Source organism: Narcine bancroftii, chromosome 8, assembly GCF_036971445.1.
Source record: "Narcine bancroftii isolate sNarBan1 chromosome 8, sNarBan1.hap1, whole genome shotgun sequence".
In the NCBI taxonomy this organism is placed as follows: domain Eukaryota; kingdom Metazoa; phylum Chordata; class Chondrichthyes; order Torpediniformes; family Narcinidae; genus Narcine; species Narcine bancroftii.
The window spans coordinates 72887061-72904468 of NC_091476.1; the positions used below are offsets into that span (position 1 = coordinate 72887061).

The 17408-nt window shown below is 45.1% G+C and overlaps 1 protein-coding gene across 1 annotated transcript; it reads right to left on the reverse strand.

Annotated features, from left to right (window-relative positions):
* Nucleotides 1–3457: 3457 nt before the first annotated feature.
* LOC138740845 (uncharacterized) lies at nt 3458–13614 on the reverse strand. Its single transcript, XM_069894051.1, has 3 exons — nt 13507–13614; nt 4333–4845; nt 3458–4027 (listed from the first exon to the last, which is right to left on the reverse strand). The coding sequence occupies exons 1-3, from the start codon at nt 13507–13509 to the stop codon at nt 3584–3586; spliced, it is 960 nt and encodes a 319-aa protein (XP_069750152.1). The 5' UTR covers nt 13510–13614; the 3' UTR covers nt 3458–3583.
* Between the last annotated feature and the right edge of the window lie 3794 nt (nt 13615–17408).

Genomic DNA, 17408 nt, shown 5'->3' on the forward strand with positions numbered 1-17408 from the left:
ATAACCCGACTAAACAGTGTCCTCCGGTCCTCAGTGCAAAACAAGCAGACACACAACTAGACATAACACACATACAGATAAACCTTACGTACACAGGACAAATATTCCTATATACAGATGAAAAAATATTGTTCCATCAAATTGTGTGTCTCGAAGGGTGAGTATGAACGGTTCCTTTGGTCGTTCAGTGTTCTCACTGTCTGTGGAAAGAAGCTGATCGTCAGTGTGGTGGTGCTGGCTCTGATCCTCCTGTATCTCTTCCCTGATGGGAGCAGCTGAAAGATGCCATGTGCGGGGTGGGAATGGATCCCCAATGATTTTGCGTGCCCTTTTTGGACAATGATCATGGTAGATCACATCGATGGGTGGGTGGGGGGAGTGGCAGACTCCAGTGATCCTCTCTTATGGTCCTGTGGATTGAGTCCGATCCATTTCTCTGCAGTGACTGTTCCCCACGGTGATGCAGCCAGCCATGACACCCTCGATAGAGGTTGATGTGATGGTGGCCGGTAGCCTCGCCTGACTCAGTCTTCTCAGGAAGTGTAGTCGCAGTTACGCCTTTCTGACAAGTGAGGAGATGATGAGGGACCACGATAGGTCACTAGTTAAGTGGATTTCAAGGAACTTGGTGTCTCCATTCTCTCCGCTACAGAGTGGTTGATGTGTAGTGGAGGGTGGTCGTTCCTGATCCTCCTGATGTCCACGATCATCTTCACCTTGTCCACATTGAGAGTATGGTCAGGGAAGGAAGCAGCCGTGTTACTTCTTCTATCCTGTCCCATCGCAGATTCCATAGGTCGGACACAGAGTGAAGCTCCCTCCTCACCGTCCCATCACACACTCCCTGGGTCAGTCACAGAGTGAAGATCTCTCACACTGCCAGACATACATGAATAACCTCAGCTGAGCAAGCATGGAGACAACAAATGAAGGAATGTGCAGCGGAAGCTGCGGGAGGGGTTAAGTGAATGCCTGGAGTGGTGTCAGCGCAACCAGAAGGACTGAATGTTTCAGCTGATTTGCACTGATAGACTCTGCTCTGTCAGCTGACGAAGGCTCACAATGGCTGCAATGTGTTTCCTCATTCGTGCTGTAATGGAATGTTCCAGAACACAGGGGCATGTCTGTCTCTCTCCCTAACTTCCCGTTTTCTTTCTCTCCATCTTCTTCCCTCTCTCCCTCCTATATCCACTCATGTTAAGTTTGGCATCTTTCGCATCTCCTAATAAAATGACAGCAGTTTATGTTTGGGGTTGTGTGCAGGCATGCATGTGTGTGTTAGTATGTGCGTGATAATGTGTGTGCATATGTAATCGTGTGTGTTTGTGCCTCGAACTGCGTGAGTGTGTGTGTGTTTGCACATGGGTGTGAGACCAACTGCGTGAGTGTGCGTGTAACTCTGTGAGTGCATGTGCACGCCTGTGGAGGCGTGTGTGTTTGCACACGTGCGTGGGTGGGTGCATGTCTGTGTGTGAGAACAACCTTTGTGCATGTGTGTTTGTGGTGTGCCGGTGTGCTCAAGTGTGTGTGTGCATGCGTGTATGTCAGTGAACAACCTTTGCTCTGCAGTGAGCCGTTGTGCAGGCAGCGCGGGCCCCGAGCAATGAGAATGGCATTCTCCCCTGGAACGACCCTCACCATCAAGCCGCCATAGCTCTGAACTGTGTCTGGGTGCATCCGTCAGCAAGTTATGTCCTAAGGTATCAGAAAAGCCTGAGAGAGCTCGTAAGCTTAGCGTAAAACTGGACTAGGAACACTCAAAAGACATTTCCCAAATAAATTAAAGGTAATTGCTGCTTTGCTTCATGGAAGATTTTATAGGAATGCTCTACTTTTGGATATTATAACACACACTCTCAATTGACACATTGCCATCCCTGTGTCACCTTGTCATTATTCCCCCCCCCCCCTGTAGTTTGAGGGGCTTTCCCTCGATCTCAGCTCCTCAAAGCCTGGTGAGCGAAGGACTCTAGACTAGCCATCCTCAACAGGAGCCCTACGACCTCCCCCCGTGCCCACAACACATTTCATTCACAGCCTTGATTTCTTTTCAGCTCACGCAATTGTTTACGGGTCTGTTACCGTGTTGCGTGTCCGAAGGGGGCCATAGCTGGAAAGCGGTGGAGCATGGGCTGGTCTCGACTGCGGTCCTACTTCAGGCCGCCCTCGCATTGGCTGCGCCGAGCCTCAGCATGGACTCCCAATGGGCAGCGTACCCTCGCCGTCATCTCCGTGAGCAGCCACCCATGGCCCCCGCCCCCCATTGCGGCTACCTCCGATAGTTGCTGAGGTGTGGCAGACCACAACTCCTGCATGAGAGTCACAACGCTATGAGGTCATAAGAAACAGGAGCGCGAGTCGGCGATCCGGCCCGTAGAGCTCTGCTCCGCCATTCAACGGGATCGTGGCTGATCTGACGGCCGGCCCATCTCCATCCACCTGCCCTTTCCTCAGATCCCTTAATTCCCCAACTATGTAAAAATCTGTCCAACCTCGTCTTCAATACATTTACAGAGGTCTCCTTCACTGCTTCAATGGGCAGCAAATTCCACAGATTCACCCACCCTCTGGGGAAAGCAGTTCCTCCTCATCTCGTCCTAAATCTACTCCCCTGAATCTTCCCTAGTTCTACTCTCCCCCACCAATGGAAACACCTTACCTACCTCTCTGCCTTTCATAATGTTATACGTTTCTATAAGATCCCCTCTCACTCTTCTAAATCCCAGTGAGTGCAGACCCAATCTCTCCTCATTGACAACCCCCCTCATCCCTGGAATCAACCTGGTGAACCTCCTCTGCACCGCCCCCCAAAGCCAGTCCATCCTTCCTCAAGTTAGGAGACCAGAACTGCATACAGTTTTCCAGAGGTGGCCTCACCAGGACCTTGTCCAGTTGCAGCAGGGCCTCCCTGCTCCTAAATTCAATCCCTCTGGCAATGAAGGCCAATGTTCCATCAGCCTTCTTGATTGCACAAACCAGACTGAGCCCTTCCGGATCCTTCTGCATGGCCGCACGCTTGTGCAGTGCATTTGAAACAGTGCACCTTTCAGGGTTGCTACTTTTAATCTTTGAGTCTCCATTTTGCAATTGACAGCACAGGCAACCAGGCAGTTAGTCAGGAAACTCTATTTGATGAAGATCCATTGCATTTGCATCCATTGCGGCCCGGTTGGTGTAGTGATTTGCGCAACCCCATTACATCACCAGCGATTGGGACCGGGGGCTCGAATCCCACACTGTCTGTAAGGAGTTTGTATGTTCTCCCTGTGTCTACGCGGGTTTCCTCCGGGCGGGTCCAATTTACTCCCACCCTTCAAAACGTACTGGGAGTTGTAGGTTAATTGGGCAGCACAGGCTTGTGGGCCGGAAGGGCTTATTACCGTGCTGTATGTCTAAATTTAAACATTTAAAAATCCCCTTCCTGACAGATTCAAGAACGCACAATGGAGAAAAAATGTAAAACCTGTTTTGCTTTATTTCAATTTAATTTAATTAACAAACTCTTGATGGTCAAATGCTGTAAAAAATAATTGCATTTGGAGGCGGAGAGGGGTCAATGGCGGAAAGGGGAGTGGGTTCCGCCTCAAGAGTTCTTTCCTGCCACCTCGGCCCACTCCGAGGCCTTGTCCTCAGAGTCGGGCTCGCCGCTGGTGTCCAGCTCAAAGTGGGGCGGGGTCTGTTTCCGGCTGCACGTGCTGTAGCGCTCGATGAACTCCACCCTGCCATCGGTGTGGATGATCTCCCGGAAGGTAGGCCGGTTCACTGCGTTGTACAGCTGCTCCTTGATCTTCCTGGCCAGATCCAGGCTGCAGCGGCGGGTAGGCCGGGAGGCTGTGTTGGTCAGCGCCTTGCCCACCACCGCGCTGAAGACCATCTTGTACTCCTCCGGGCTCAGCCTGTGAATCTTCAAGGGTTGCTTATCTGCTTCGGATTTCCGGAGAAACCTTGGCTCCGAGTTGCACCTCCTCAAGCTGCCCACTTGCTCACTGCTGGGCCCAGAGATGTTCCAGGTCAGGGCCTCTTTCTCCTTCAAAACAACAGGAGGCTTTAATGTCCCAAAGGAGCGCTGTGGAAGGGGCAGTGAGGAGGGAGCGCCATGGGAGGGACGGTGAGGAGGGAGCTCCGTGGGAGGGGCGGTGAGGAGGGAGGGCTGTGGGAGGGGCAGTGAGGAGGGAGGGCCGTGGGAGGGGCAGTGAGGAGGGAGCATTGTAAGAGGGACGGAAGGAGGGAGCACCGTGGGAGGGGCAGAGAGGATGGAGGGCCGTGGAAGGGGCGGAGAGGAGGGAGCCCCCCCTGACCCCACCCCCACTCCCCGGGTCGCCCCTTACCGACCTTCTGTTGCTGTGGTGACTGGACCTGCTCAGGGATTCCGGCAGCCCCCTCCCTCCACCCTGGTGCCTGCTGGATGCCCACTACCAGGTCCACTGCCTCATCCACCTCGATCCGGGCCTGAGACTGGGCATGGGACCGCTGGCAGGTGGAGCGGAGGGCGGCTGCCCCGCAGCTCCACCGCTGGGCGCTCAGGGCCCGTTGGGCTGCCCCCACCCCTCCTGCTCGCTGGCCCCCTCTCCTCGACGCGCGGCGGCTGCAGTAGTTGTGCTCGATGGCGATGATGTCAGGTGCCAGGTTGTCTCCTGCCATTTGGGAAGCAGTCACCGGCAGCTCACGATGGCAGGCCTGCCCTGTCAGCAGGCAGCTGGCTGCCCTCGCCCGTACCAGCCTGCGGTGAAACAACTCGGAATTCGGGCACAGGAGACAGGCCGCACGGTCACTCGGCCTATGCTGGAACCCTTCACGGACGGCCAAGGGACTGATGGATCCCGCGATCATCTTGTTTCCAAAGACCTGGAAGACCAAGCCACACGCATGTGAGAACTCCATACCCAGCCCCTGGGTATCTTCCTGGCCTGGTGGAACTCTTCATCAATACAAAGGGTCATCAAAACAGCTGAGACCATCACTGGGGTCTCCATTTGACATCAGAAACTGTGACAAATTTCTTCAGAGGTGTGGTGGAAAGTGTACTGACTGGCTGCATCACAGTCGGGAATGGGGACACCAATACCCCTGAATGTAAAACCCTGCAAACGGTAGTGGGCGTAGCCCAGGGCGTCACGGGTCAAACCCTCCCCACCATTAAGAATATTGACGGGGAACACTGCTGTCGGAGAGCAGCAGCGATCATCAAGGATCCCACACCACTATCACACACTCTGTTCTCGATGCTGCCATCAGGAAAGAGGTGTAGGTGCCACAAGACTCGCCCCACCAGGTTCAGGAACAACTGCTCTCCCTCCACCATCAGACTCATCAACGACAAACTCAACCAGGGACTCATTTAAGGACTCTGACTTGGGCATTTTATTAATTTTTAAAAATTCTTTCCATACTCTTTCAGTTTGTTCCCATTACATTATCTGTTGACAGTTTTTTTATTTGTACATGTTGTGCACAGTGGAAATTCTGCCGCGCCCACAGGAAAAAGAATCTCAGGGTTATATGTAATTTCATTTATGTCCTCTGACAATAAATCTGAAATCTGAAATCTTTCCTCTATTGACCACATTCACCTGGATCGTTGCTTAAATAGACCAAGTCTGATAACCATTTAACAATTACAGCACAGAAACAGGCCATTTTGGCCCTTCTAGTCCACACCGAACCAAGTCCTTTTGTCCCACCTGCCTGCCCATGACCGTCCATTCCACTCCTATCCATATACCTGTCCAATTTTCCCTTAAATGACAAAATGGACCCGGCTGCCACTACCTCACCCAGAAGCTCATTCCACCACTCTCTGAGTGAAGAAGTTCCCCCTCACGTTACTTCTAAACTTTTGCACCTTATCTCATGACCTCTTGTTTCAATCTTTCCTACCCTCAATGGAAAAAAGCCTATCCACATCAACTCTATTTATCACCCTCATAATCTTAAATACCTCTATCAAATCCCCCCTCAACCTTCCATGCTCCAAGGAATAAAGACCTAATCTGCTCAATCTTTCTTTGTAATCTAGATCCATCAGTCCCAGGCAACATTTTCGTAAATCTTCCCTGCCCTTGTTGATATTCTTTCTATAATTCGGTGACCAGAACTGACGCGCGGCGGCTGCAGTAGTTGTGCTCGATGGCGATGATGTGAACAGTTCTCTAAATTTGGCCTCACCAATACCTTGCACAGACTCAACGTCACTTCCCAACTCCTGTATTCTAAGCTTTGATTGATAAATATATATTAATTAATATATATATTATGATGAGATAGGTACCCAGGGGAAAATTTCAGGAAAGACATCTCTGTACCTGAATAACCTTTGTTCTTTTACTCTTAATAATCAGTTTTTGAAAATATGGAATTGAAACAAGGTCGTTATGAGGCTGGCTATTTTATTTCTTTTCAGAGAATGAAAGAAAAATATGAAATTCCAACTAATGCTTTTTTGTTATTATCAGTTTGCTATTGGATAACTTTGGGCATTCTCTGAGATTACCAAGACAATTAAATTTTTGAAATGTTACTTACAGAAGGTGGTGAAAAGAAATTTATTTCTGAAATGTATGAACTGTTACAAAGTAAGATGCCTAAATTAGTTCTTCATTAATCAAGAATGAAATAGGAAGAGGGTTTGGGAATTACAATCGACCATGATGATGGGAGATCTGTTTGTAAGGAGAGTGTGTCGAAGATTATTAATGTTCATTATAATTTTTTGCATCAATTCTACTTAACTCCTCAGAAATTTAAGAAGTACAACTGAAGTTCTTCATATTTATGTTTGAGACGTTTTAACAAAGTAGGCTCTTTCTTATGTTCAACTTCGTTACTTGATAAGGTTCAACTTTTTTTTGGAGATGGTTTAAGCAATTTTTAGAGGAAGTTTTAAAGATTCAATTCCCAATGGACCCAACATTGTTTTTATTAGGTTGAGTTTACAGGTGTACCGCGGAGATCATTCAGTCTGGCGGCATCAATGGAACGGAGGTTCAAGACAGAAAAAGGCTACAGAGCATTGTGAACTCGGCCAGCACCATCACGGGCACTGGTCTTCACTCCATCAAGGACATCTGCCAAGGGTGCTGTCTTGAGAAAGCAGCCTCTGTCCTCAAGGAGCCCCCCACTCACCCAGGCCATGCCCTCTTCACTCAGCTACCTTCAGGACGGAGCCTGAAGAGGAGTACTCAGCGGCTCAAGGAAGCTTTTTCCCCTCTGCCCTCAGGTATCTAAATGGACAATGACCCACAGACATTGCCTCACTTTTCTTCCTCTTCTTTTGAATTCATTATTTTAAAAAATTGTGTATTTGGAAGTGTCGTCTATGGAAAAATTTGCACACGTAATGCACAATGATGCTGTTGTGAAACATCGAATTTCATGTCACGCGCTCATGGCGATAAATTCTGATTTTGGGGTGTGCTGCGGGAAACATCAGTTGCCCGCCCTATTAAACCTGACAAATATGCACCAGACACATCATTCCCTCGCCTCCCCCTTTCCATCTTCTGCAAGGGACTGTTCCCTCCACGTCTCCACTCCCCCCTCCCCTCGGTGACTGCAGAAAAATGATACGCGCGTCCACACCTCCGCTACCCACTGTGCCACCATTCGGGGCCCCTTGCAAACCTGCAGGGGCCATCCAGCTCTCCTGTCACTCCTGCCTCCCTCTGTGTTGGAGAGAGACAAGAGAGGGGGCACAGGCCGGGGAGATCGCTTTGCCGAGCCCCGCTGCAGCAGCGTGGAAATCCCAATGGCTGCCCATTTCAATTCCCCGCCCCCATTCCGACATGGTCCGTGGTCTCATGCACCGCCAGACTGTGACCACTTGTAAATTGGAGCCTCATCTCACTTACAACTGGATGGCATTAACATCAACTTCTTCGGTTTTCATTAGCCCACCCCCTCATCATGTCTCCTTTCCTGTCTCCCCTTTTCCCTCAGCTCTGCATTCACAGAGTCAACTCCCCCTCCCCCTATCAATCCTCACCTTTCCTCTCTCCTGACTTACTCTCCATGTCCAATTAATACATTTTGCCCATTAGTCTTGTGACAGAGTATATAGAAATGTTTTTGGGAGATACATTGGGAAAGGTTTGTTAGAGTAGGTCACATGCAAACACTTTAAAACATCTTGTTTGAAATACTGGAGACATAAGTGTCTTCTCATACCTTTTTGCAAGAGCTTTGAAGAGTGCTTAAGAGACTTCACGAATGGATTGTTGTTTATCAAGGCAACGGATGAAAGAGCAGGCTGGAGCTACTGCTGTCTGAAAGGAGAATTTGCTGTTCTAAAAGGGTCATGTGGTTTTGCAAGCAGAGAGATTAAACAGGCTTTCTCTCAGTCTCAGTGTGTGTGTGAGAGAGAGAAGCAGAGACTATGTCTCAGCCATCAAGAGCAGCTGGAACTGGAACAGGACAAGCTGGCAAGAAGCCCCAGTGTGGATGATGGCCTAGTCACAGCCCTTGTGGTTCGTGCAAGAGGAGAGGACTGACTGCCTAATGTTTCACTTGGAATAAGAGAAATAAAAAGGAACTCTGTGGTGACCTGAAAGAAAGAGGTTGTCATTTGGAGAACCCTGAAGGGGCAAGTTTCGTCGGAAAGACACTGGAGTGGAGTTGTGGATGATCTTGAACAACAAATCCCTCTCTGAAAACTGACAAGAACCTTCCTGAGTGGTAACCATTTACCTTTCAAGCACCAAAGCCTGGTGAACTTTATAAATGTTCAATTCGGTGAAAAAACGCACAAAATCCTAGCATGGCAGCTTAAGACAGAACAAGCTAAGAAAATGGTATTGGCATCAAGGAAAAAAGACAAACAAATTACATATAATCCAAAAGAAATTAAGGAAAACTTTAGAGAATTCTATGAACAATTATACCGAACTGAAAACGAAGGGAAAGAAGGGAAAATAGATGAATTTTTGACTAAAATTGAACTACCAAAACTACAAATAGAGGAACAAAATAAATTAACAGAACCATTTGGAACAGTAGAAATACAAGAGATAATAAAAAAAATTACCAAATAATAAGACACCAGGAGAGGATGGACTCCCAATAGAATTCTACAAAACATTTAAAGACTTATTAATTCCGCCCCTCCTGGATGTAATCAACCAGATTGATGAAACACAAAGCTTACCAGATTCATGTAAAACAGCAATAATTACAGTAATACTAAAACAAGGGAAAGATCCACTCTCACCAGCGTCATATAGACCAATATCTTTACTAAACACAGATTATAAGATAATAGCTAAACTATTAGCAAACAGATTAGCAGAGTATGTACCGAAAATGGTAAATTTAGACCAAACTGGATTTATCAAAAAAAGACGCACAACAGACAATATTTGTAAATTTATTAACTTAATTCATGCAGTAGAAGGAAATAAAGCACCTGCAGTAGCAGTTGCTTTAGACGCAGAGAAGGCCTTCGACAGAGTAGAATGGAATTATTTGTTCAAAGTATTGCAAAAATTCAGTTTACCGGAGAAGTATATTAATTGGATTAAAGCATTATATAAGGGACCGTTAGCAAAAGTGACAGTAAATGGACATGTATCAAAGCAATTTAACTTAAGCAGGTTAACGCGGCAGGGATGCCCACTATCACCTTTATTGTTTGCGTTAGCTATAGAACCACTAGCAAAATTGATAAGAATAGATAATAATATAAAAGGAATAAAAATAAAAGACAAGGAATATAAAATCAGTCTATTTGCGGACGATGTTATAGTGTACTTAACAGAACCAGAACTATCAATAAAAGAATTATATAAGAAATTGAAGGAATATGGAGAAGTGTCGGGTTACAAGATAAACGTAAATAAAAGTGAAGCAATGCCTATGAATAATGCGGATTTCTCAAAATTTAAGAAGGAATCTCCATTTAGATGGCAAATGCAGGCAATAAGATACCTAGGTGTACAAATAAACAAAAATCTCGGCCAATTATACAAACTCAATTATTATCCACTAATGAAAAAATTACAGGACGATTTAGAGCATTGGAAAGATCTACCACTAACACTAATAGGAAGGATAAACTGTATTAAAATGAACATTTTTCCAAGGATATTATACTTATTTCAGGCATTGCCAATACAACTGACAGAAAAATTCTTCAAAGAGTTAAAGAAAATAATAAGGAAATTTTTATGGAGAGGGGGGAAACCGAGGATAGCACTGGATAAATTAACAGAATGGTATAAACCAGGAGGCTTACAATTGCCAAACTTTAAAAATTATTATAGAGCCGCACAATTAAGATACCTATCAGATTTTTATCAAACAAGGGAAAAACCAGACTGGACGAGATTAGAATTAGATAAAATAGGGGAAAAGATACCTGAACACATATTATATAAATGGGATGAAAAATTGGTACAACATAGAACTTCTCCAGTATTACATCATCTCCTCAATATTTGGAAGAAGATTCATGTAGAAAGAAATAAAACAAATTATCAATTACCAAAACTAATATTGATGTAAAATAAGTTACTCCCTTTTACAATAGATAACCTTTCCTTTAGAGAATGGGGAAAAAAAGGGATTAAAAGAATAGAGAATTGTTTTTCAGGAAGTAGATTCTTATCCTTTGAACAAATGAGAGATAAGTACAATATAACTGGAGATACAGCGCTGGCATATTACCAACTGAGATCCTACTTGAAAGATAAATTAGGAAGCAATTTGAGTTTGCCAGAGGGAAGTAACCTTGAATATGTGATTACAGATACAATGTTAATCAAAAGATTTATAACAAATATGTATATTAAACTGCAAGAAAAAGAGAATGAGGAAACAAATGGTAAAACTAAACAAAAATGGGAACAAGATTTAAATATAAAGATAAAAAAGGAAACATGGGAGAAATTATGTTCTGGAACGATGAGAAATACAATAAATACGAGGCTGATACAATATAACTGGCTACACAGACTATACATTACACCTCAAAAGTTAAATAAATGGGACCCAACAGTATCTGATAGATGTTTTCGATGTAAAAAAGAAATGGGAACAACAATTCATGCAATCTGGACATGTGAGAAAGTAGAAAAATTTTGGGAAGATCTCAATCAGATATTAAATAAAATAACAGAAAACAATATACCAAAGAATCCAGAGATCTTTCTTCTAAGTAACATAAAAAACAAAGAATTTGGAATTGATTTGGAGGATGCACAAAAAAGATTTGTTAAGATAGCCCTAGCCGTAGCAAAAAAATGTATTATGTCAACCTGGAAATTGGAAGATAATCTGAAAATACAACAATGGTATATAGAAATGAATAAATGTATTCCATTAGAAAAAATTATATATAGTTTAAGAAATAATATTGAAATATTCGAACAAATATGGGAGCCTTACATTAAATACAATAGCGAAAACCTACCGGGGACAATCATTACCTAAGTTGATGGAAGGAGAAGGAAAGAAAAGAATGGACTCAGTAGAATTTCTGGTGTATTTTTGTTGAATGACAACATTATCTGACTGGTTTAATGTAACCTAGATTGTATACCTAAAATGAATGGGAGGGGGGGGTGGGGGGGTGGCTTGGGAGGAGGGAGGTGGGGGGGAGAAAAAGTCACTGTATATGTGTGAAAAAGAAAAAGTGTGTAGCATGGCTAATGTGATTTATGGTGTGAAAAATAAAAAATTTAAAAAATAAATAAATAAATAGATAGATAGATAGATAAATAAATAAATGTTCAATTCTGTGCACAGTATAAGAATTGACTGCAACCAGTGAACTTGGAGGAATGAGAAGTGAGATTGGATTGTGAACCAAATAACTTTTCTGAACTTGCACACACGTTCCATATGAGCGCTTAGAATTAGAAGGGGGTTAAGTTAGGTTAGTTAAGTTAATAGTAATAAGTTAAAATGTGATTCTGTTTTCATGTTTAAAGCTAATTAAAAGCAACTTTTGTTTAAGTAACAATTTGTCTTGTTGAATATCTACTGCTGCTGGGTTTACGGGTCCTTTGGGCTCATAACAGTCTGTACCCCTCCCCCTGCCATTCTTTCGCTTCTCCTAATCTTTTAATTCAGCCACCCCCCCCCCCCCCATCTTGCTTATACCTTGAGGAAGAGCTCAGGCCCGAAACATCTGATGGACACTGCGAGACTCGTTGCATTCCACCAGCATTTTTGTGTTGCTATCCATGTCAATTGTCACATTCAGGAAGGGGAACCAACAAACCTGGAAATTATTGGAACTCTTGGGGATATCAAAGGCAAACCTCCCCCTTTTCAAATCCAACTATTTTTATAACCGTTTCTCTTTTGGGCAGCCTCTAACGCAGTGGTTCTCAACTTTTCTTCTTTCCACTCACACACCACTTTAAGTATTCCCTATGCCATAGGTGCTCTGGGGTTTTTTAAGGTGATCTGTGGGTGGAAAGAAAATGTTTGAAAACCCGTTTTAATCACTCTTCCTTGACTCATCATGTGCACCATTTCAGAGCTCCCAAAGGACTTGGGCCAAAGACCATTGTTCTCAAGCAAAATATTTCCGTGTCATTCGGGTCTAGAGCAGTGGTTCTCACCCTTCCCTTCCCACTCACATCCAACCCTAAGCAATTCCTTACTAATCACACTGATGGCAGAGGGATTTCTTAAAGTGGGATGTGAGTAGAAAGAAAAAGGTTGAGAACCTCTGATTTAAATAGCTGCTTTGGGTAAGATAGATGGGGGATTTGGGACAAGGGGAGATATATCACCTCTGTTTCAGAGCAATTTAATCCCCTTCTCTCAAGATAATAAATTTTTGATAATGTGGTATGATAAAGGAATCAAGGTGATAGAAGACCGTTATAATTAAAGTCAACTAATGTCTTTCATTCAACTGAGGGATAAATATGGAATATCCATATAACCAAATATCCATATAACCATATAACAATTATAGTACGGAAACAGGCCATCTCGGGCCCTCTAGACTGCACTGATTTAAGTGAACTCCACTAGTCCCACCTACCTGCTCCCTACTCATATCCCTCCAATCCCCTCACATCCATGCTCTCATATAACCATATAACCATTTACGGAGCGGAAACAGGCCATGTTGGCCTTTCGAGTCTGCACCAGTTCACTGATTTTGTGCGCCCTCTTCATCCAGCCTTCTCTTAAATAAAGCAGTTTTTAAGGGACAAATTGAGATCTGCTGCCTTGTACAGATGTGTAAACTATGGAAATTTACCCCTGCAATGTACTTGTTATTATAGAGAGGAACGTTTACACAAATCTAAATGGGAACAGGATCTTGATATTACAATTGAGCGACTATGGAGGGATCTGTGTAGAGACTGCATGTCCAACACAATTAATGTGCAGTATAGATTGGTACAGAATAATTTTCCACATCAATTGTACATCACACCGAACTTCAAATACTGCGAATTCATTCTAAAATCGTGACATCTACTCAATCTCGACGCCCCCCCAACCCATCTGGACAAGCATGGGTAGGAATAAAAGCCATTTTTATTTTACCATTGTGGCTGGCGGGACAGATCCTTTCCTTCCTCCTTCGGTCGGAGGGATCTGCTGCCTCGTGCCCCTCGTTGTGTGTTGCTGTTCACGAACTGTGTCTTTGTTCCCTGTGTATATTCAAACATTCTCAGGTAGTGTCAATGGAAACCATTGTGTGACATCACTCACTAATATTCCAGGTCCCCTTGACTAGAACTACACTGGTGAACCGGGCTTCAGACCCAAGTTGAAATTGCTTCAGAATGTCCCCTTCACCTCAAGGATTGAGCACGATGGCACTGTCTCCTGAAGGTGTGAAACTCCAGCAACTTCATTTATATAGCACTTCTGGCAAGAGCATCTGTTGCCAACCCAGCTTCACTCCTCAAGGTCATCAGGTTCTGCCGAGACCACACCTGGGAATCTCAGAATTACTCAGTAAACCCAAAGACCCGGGCCCCACCGAGCAATTGGATCCTGGATTTCCTCACCTCAAGACCCCAGGGATGAGCTATCAATAACCCAAAAGACTGGAGTAACAGAACTATAGGTTTTTATTTACAATAGACTTGAAGGTCATCCTGTGCTGTGACCCAGGCTTTCTGGAGGGTCAAGAGGGAGGAGCCATGGGTTGGGCGGAACTGAGTACACACACCCACTCAGTGTAGATTGGCAAGAACATAAAACAATTACAGCACGAAAACAGGCCATCTCGGCCCCTCTAGTCTGTGCCAAACCATTTTTTCTTGCCTTGTTCCACTGACCTGCACTCAGTCCGTAGCCCTCCATAACCCTCCCATCCACATACCTGTCCAAATCTCCTTTTAAATGTTAGAATCGAGCCTGCCTTCACCACTTCAGCTTGCAGCTCGTTCCACAATCCCACCGCTCTCTGTGTGTTCCTCCTAAACTTTTCCCATTTCCCCCTTAACCCTTGTCCTCTGCTTTGTATTTCACCCACCCTCAGTGGAAAAAGCCTGTCTACATTTACTCTGTCTATACCCCTCATAATTTTAAACACCTCAATCAAATCTCCCCTCATTCTTCTGCGCTCCAGGGAATAAAGTCCCAACCAGTTTAACCTTTCCCTGTAACTCAGTCCGGGCAACATCCTAGTAAATCTCTGCACTCTTCCATCCTATTGATAATTTTCCTGTAGCTTGGTGACCAAAACTGTACATAATACTCCAAATTTGGCCTAACCAATGTCTTCTACAACTTCACCATAACATCCCAACTCCTGTACTCAGTACTTTGATTTATGAAGGCCAATGTGCCAACAGCTCTCTCTGAGACCTCTTTCTGGGAACATCTCCACAATCTCCATCAGCACCGGAGTACCACAGGGATACATTCTTAGCCTCCTGTTCTACGTACTTAGCACTTGGCTAAATACAACAACACCATCTACAAGTTTGTTGACGATACAGTAGTAGACTGTATAAAAGGGGGCGGTGAGTCAGCATACAGGAGGGAGACTGAAAACTTGGCTGTCAGATGTATTAACAACAACCTCTCAGTCAATTTCACCAAGACCAAAGAGCTGATTGCAGAGTTTAGTAAAGGAGAACCAGAGGTATATGATCCAGTGATCAGTGGAGAGGTTGAGCAACTTCAAATCTCTGGGAGGACCTTTCCTGGACTCATAAATGTCATAGTGCAGAAAGCACATCAGCGCCTCTACATCCTCTGGAGTTTTCAGGGGTTCGATATGACATCAGAAACCTTGGCAAATTTCCACAGAGGTGTGGTGGCAAGTGTGCTGGCTGGCTGCGGGGGCACCACTGTTTCTGAGTAGAAAGCCCTGCAAAAGATCGCGTGCGCAGCCCATGACATCGCAGGTGAAACCCTCCCCCGCTGTCGAGAACATGTACAGGGAACGCTGCCATCGGAGGGCAGCAGCGATCATCAAAGATCCACACACCACCCAGCACACACTCTGTTCTCGCTGCTGCCATCGGGAAAGAGATGTAGGTGCCACCAGGCTCGGGAACAGTGGCTACCCCTCCACCATCAGACTCCTCAATGCCAAACTCAATCAGGGACTCATTTAAGGACTCTGTACATTATTTATTACTGAATATTCTTCTGCATATTCAACAGTCAGTTTGTTTACAATTTTTTGATCACATTTCTCTCATATTTTTTTTCTTGAGTACAGTGTTCGGTGGTCGATAAGTAAACATTCTTCCCCACATGCAGGAGAAAGAATCTTGGTTGTACGTGATGTCATGTATGGAGTCTGATAATGAATGCGAACTTTGGGAATGATTCTGCAATTCTTTCAGACATTATTGTCATGCAATAAAACAAATGTAATTATGATACAAAATTGCTCAGTCAGCTGAGCTTGCACAGCACAATGGGCCGAATAGACTCCATTAGGATAAAATTGTAAAAGACATTGGTGAGGGCAAATTTTGAGGATTGTGTGCCGTTTTGGTCAACTAACTACAAGAAAGATATCAATAAGATAGAGGGCAGAGAAGATTTATTAGGATGTTGCCCGGACTTCAGGGACTGAGTTACAGGGAAAAGTTAAACAGGTTAGGACTTTATTCCTTGGAGTGTAGAAGAATGAGGGGAGATTTACTTGGTTCACTTGGTTTACAAAATTATGAGGGGTATCGATAGAGTAAGAGCAAGTCAACTTTTTCCACTGAGGGTGAGTGAGATGCAAACTGGAGGACATGGGTTAAGGGTGAAAGGGGATAAAGGGGGAATGTTAGGTGGAATTTCTTCACACAGAGAGTAGTGGGAGTGCTTAGCCCACTGCTTTACTCACTCTATACCCATTACTGTGTGATGAGGCACAATTCCAATGCTATTTACAAATTTGTTGATGACACCAAGCTGGTCGGCAGAATCACAGACGGCAATGGGGAAGCGTACAGGAGGGAGATATGATCAGCTCGTCGACTGGTGACACAAGAAAAATCTTTCACTCAATGTTAGCAAAACCAAGGAGATGATTGTGGACTTCAGGAGGAAGTGAGGGCTCCATCGTGAGGTCAAGAACTTCGAATTCCTGGGTGACAACATCTCCGAGGATCTGTCCTGGAGCCTCCACGTCGATGCAATCACAAAGAAGGCTTGTCAGCAGCCATACTTTGTGAGGGGTCAGCGGAGGTTCTGATCATCACCGAAAACTCTCATAAACTTCTGCAGGTGAACTGTGTTCTGGCTGGTTGCATCACTGCCTGGTACGGAGGTGCCAACTCTCAGGACAAGACTAAACTCAGAGGGTTGCTAACTTGGCCTGTGACGTCCAGCAGCTCCAGCGTGTGATTCTGATGAACATGCTGTAAACAGGCGCATTAGTCCGGTAAGGCGGAGGGAGGAAGTGGTATGGCACCCGCCATCCAGCCTGGTCAGCGCACCCCATCCCAGTCATCACCCCCCCCCCCCCCCGCATCCAGCTGGCACTGGTTCTGCTCCTTCCACCCCGCACACAGCATCTTTCGGCTGTGTACCACAGAGCCAGTGCCGCCAGGGCGAGGAGCAGCTGCTTCCCACGGGCAGTGAGAACGCTGAACGGCTGAGACTCTCATATTTATTTTAACAGATGAAATACTTGTCCTGCATATGTATTGTTTGTCTGTATGTGGGTTACGTCTGGGTGTGTGTCTGCCTGTTTTGCACCGAAGACTGGAGAACGCGGTTTTGTTCTACTGATACAATCAGATGGCTCAAGCCTGAAATGTCGGTGATGTATTTTTACCTTTGCTACATAAAGGAAATTGTTTTTCCTGCTCAATTTCTCCACCATGTGTTTTAACTTTAAAACAATGAACTTGACTGGACTGTGATTGACAACCATGAACGCCCCGCCCCTCACGACTGGTGATTGACAGGACCGCGACTCCGCCTTCTGTTGCCCTGGACCGGTCCCTAGGAGCCCCTCCCCGCCCCCCCCCCCATTG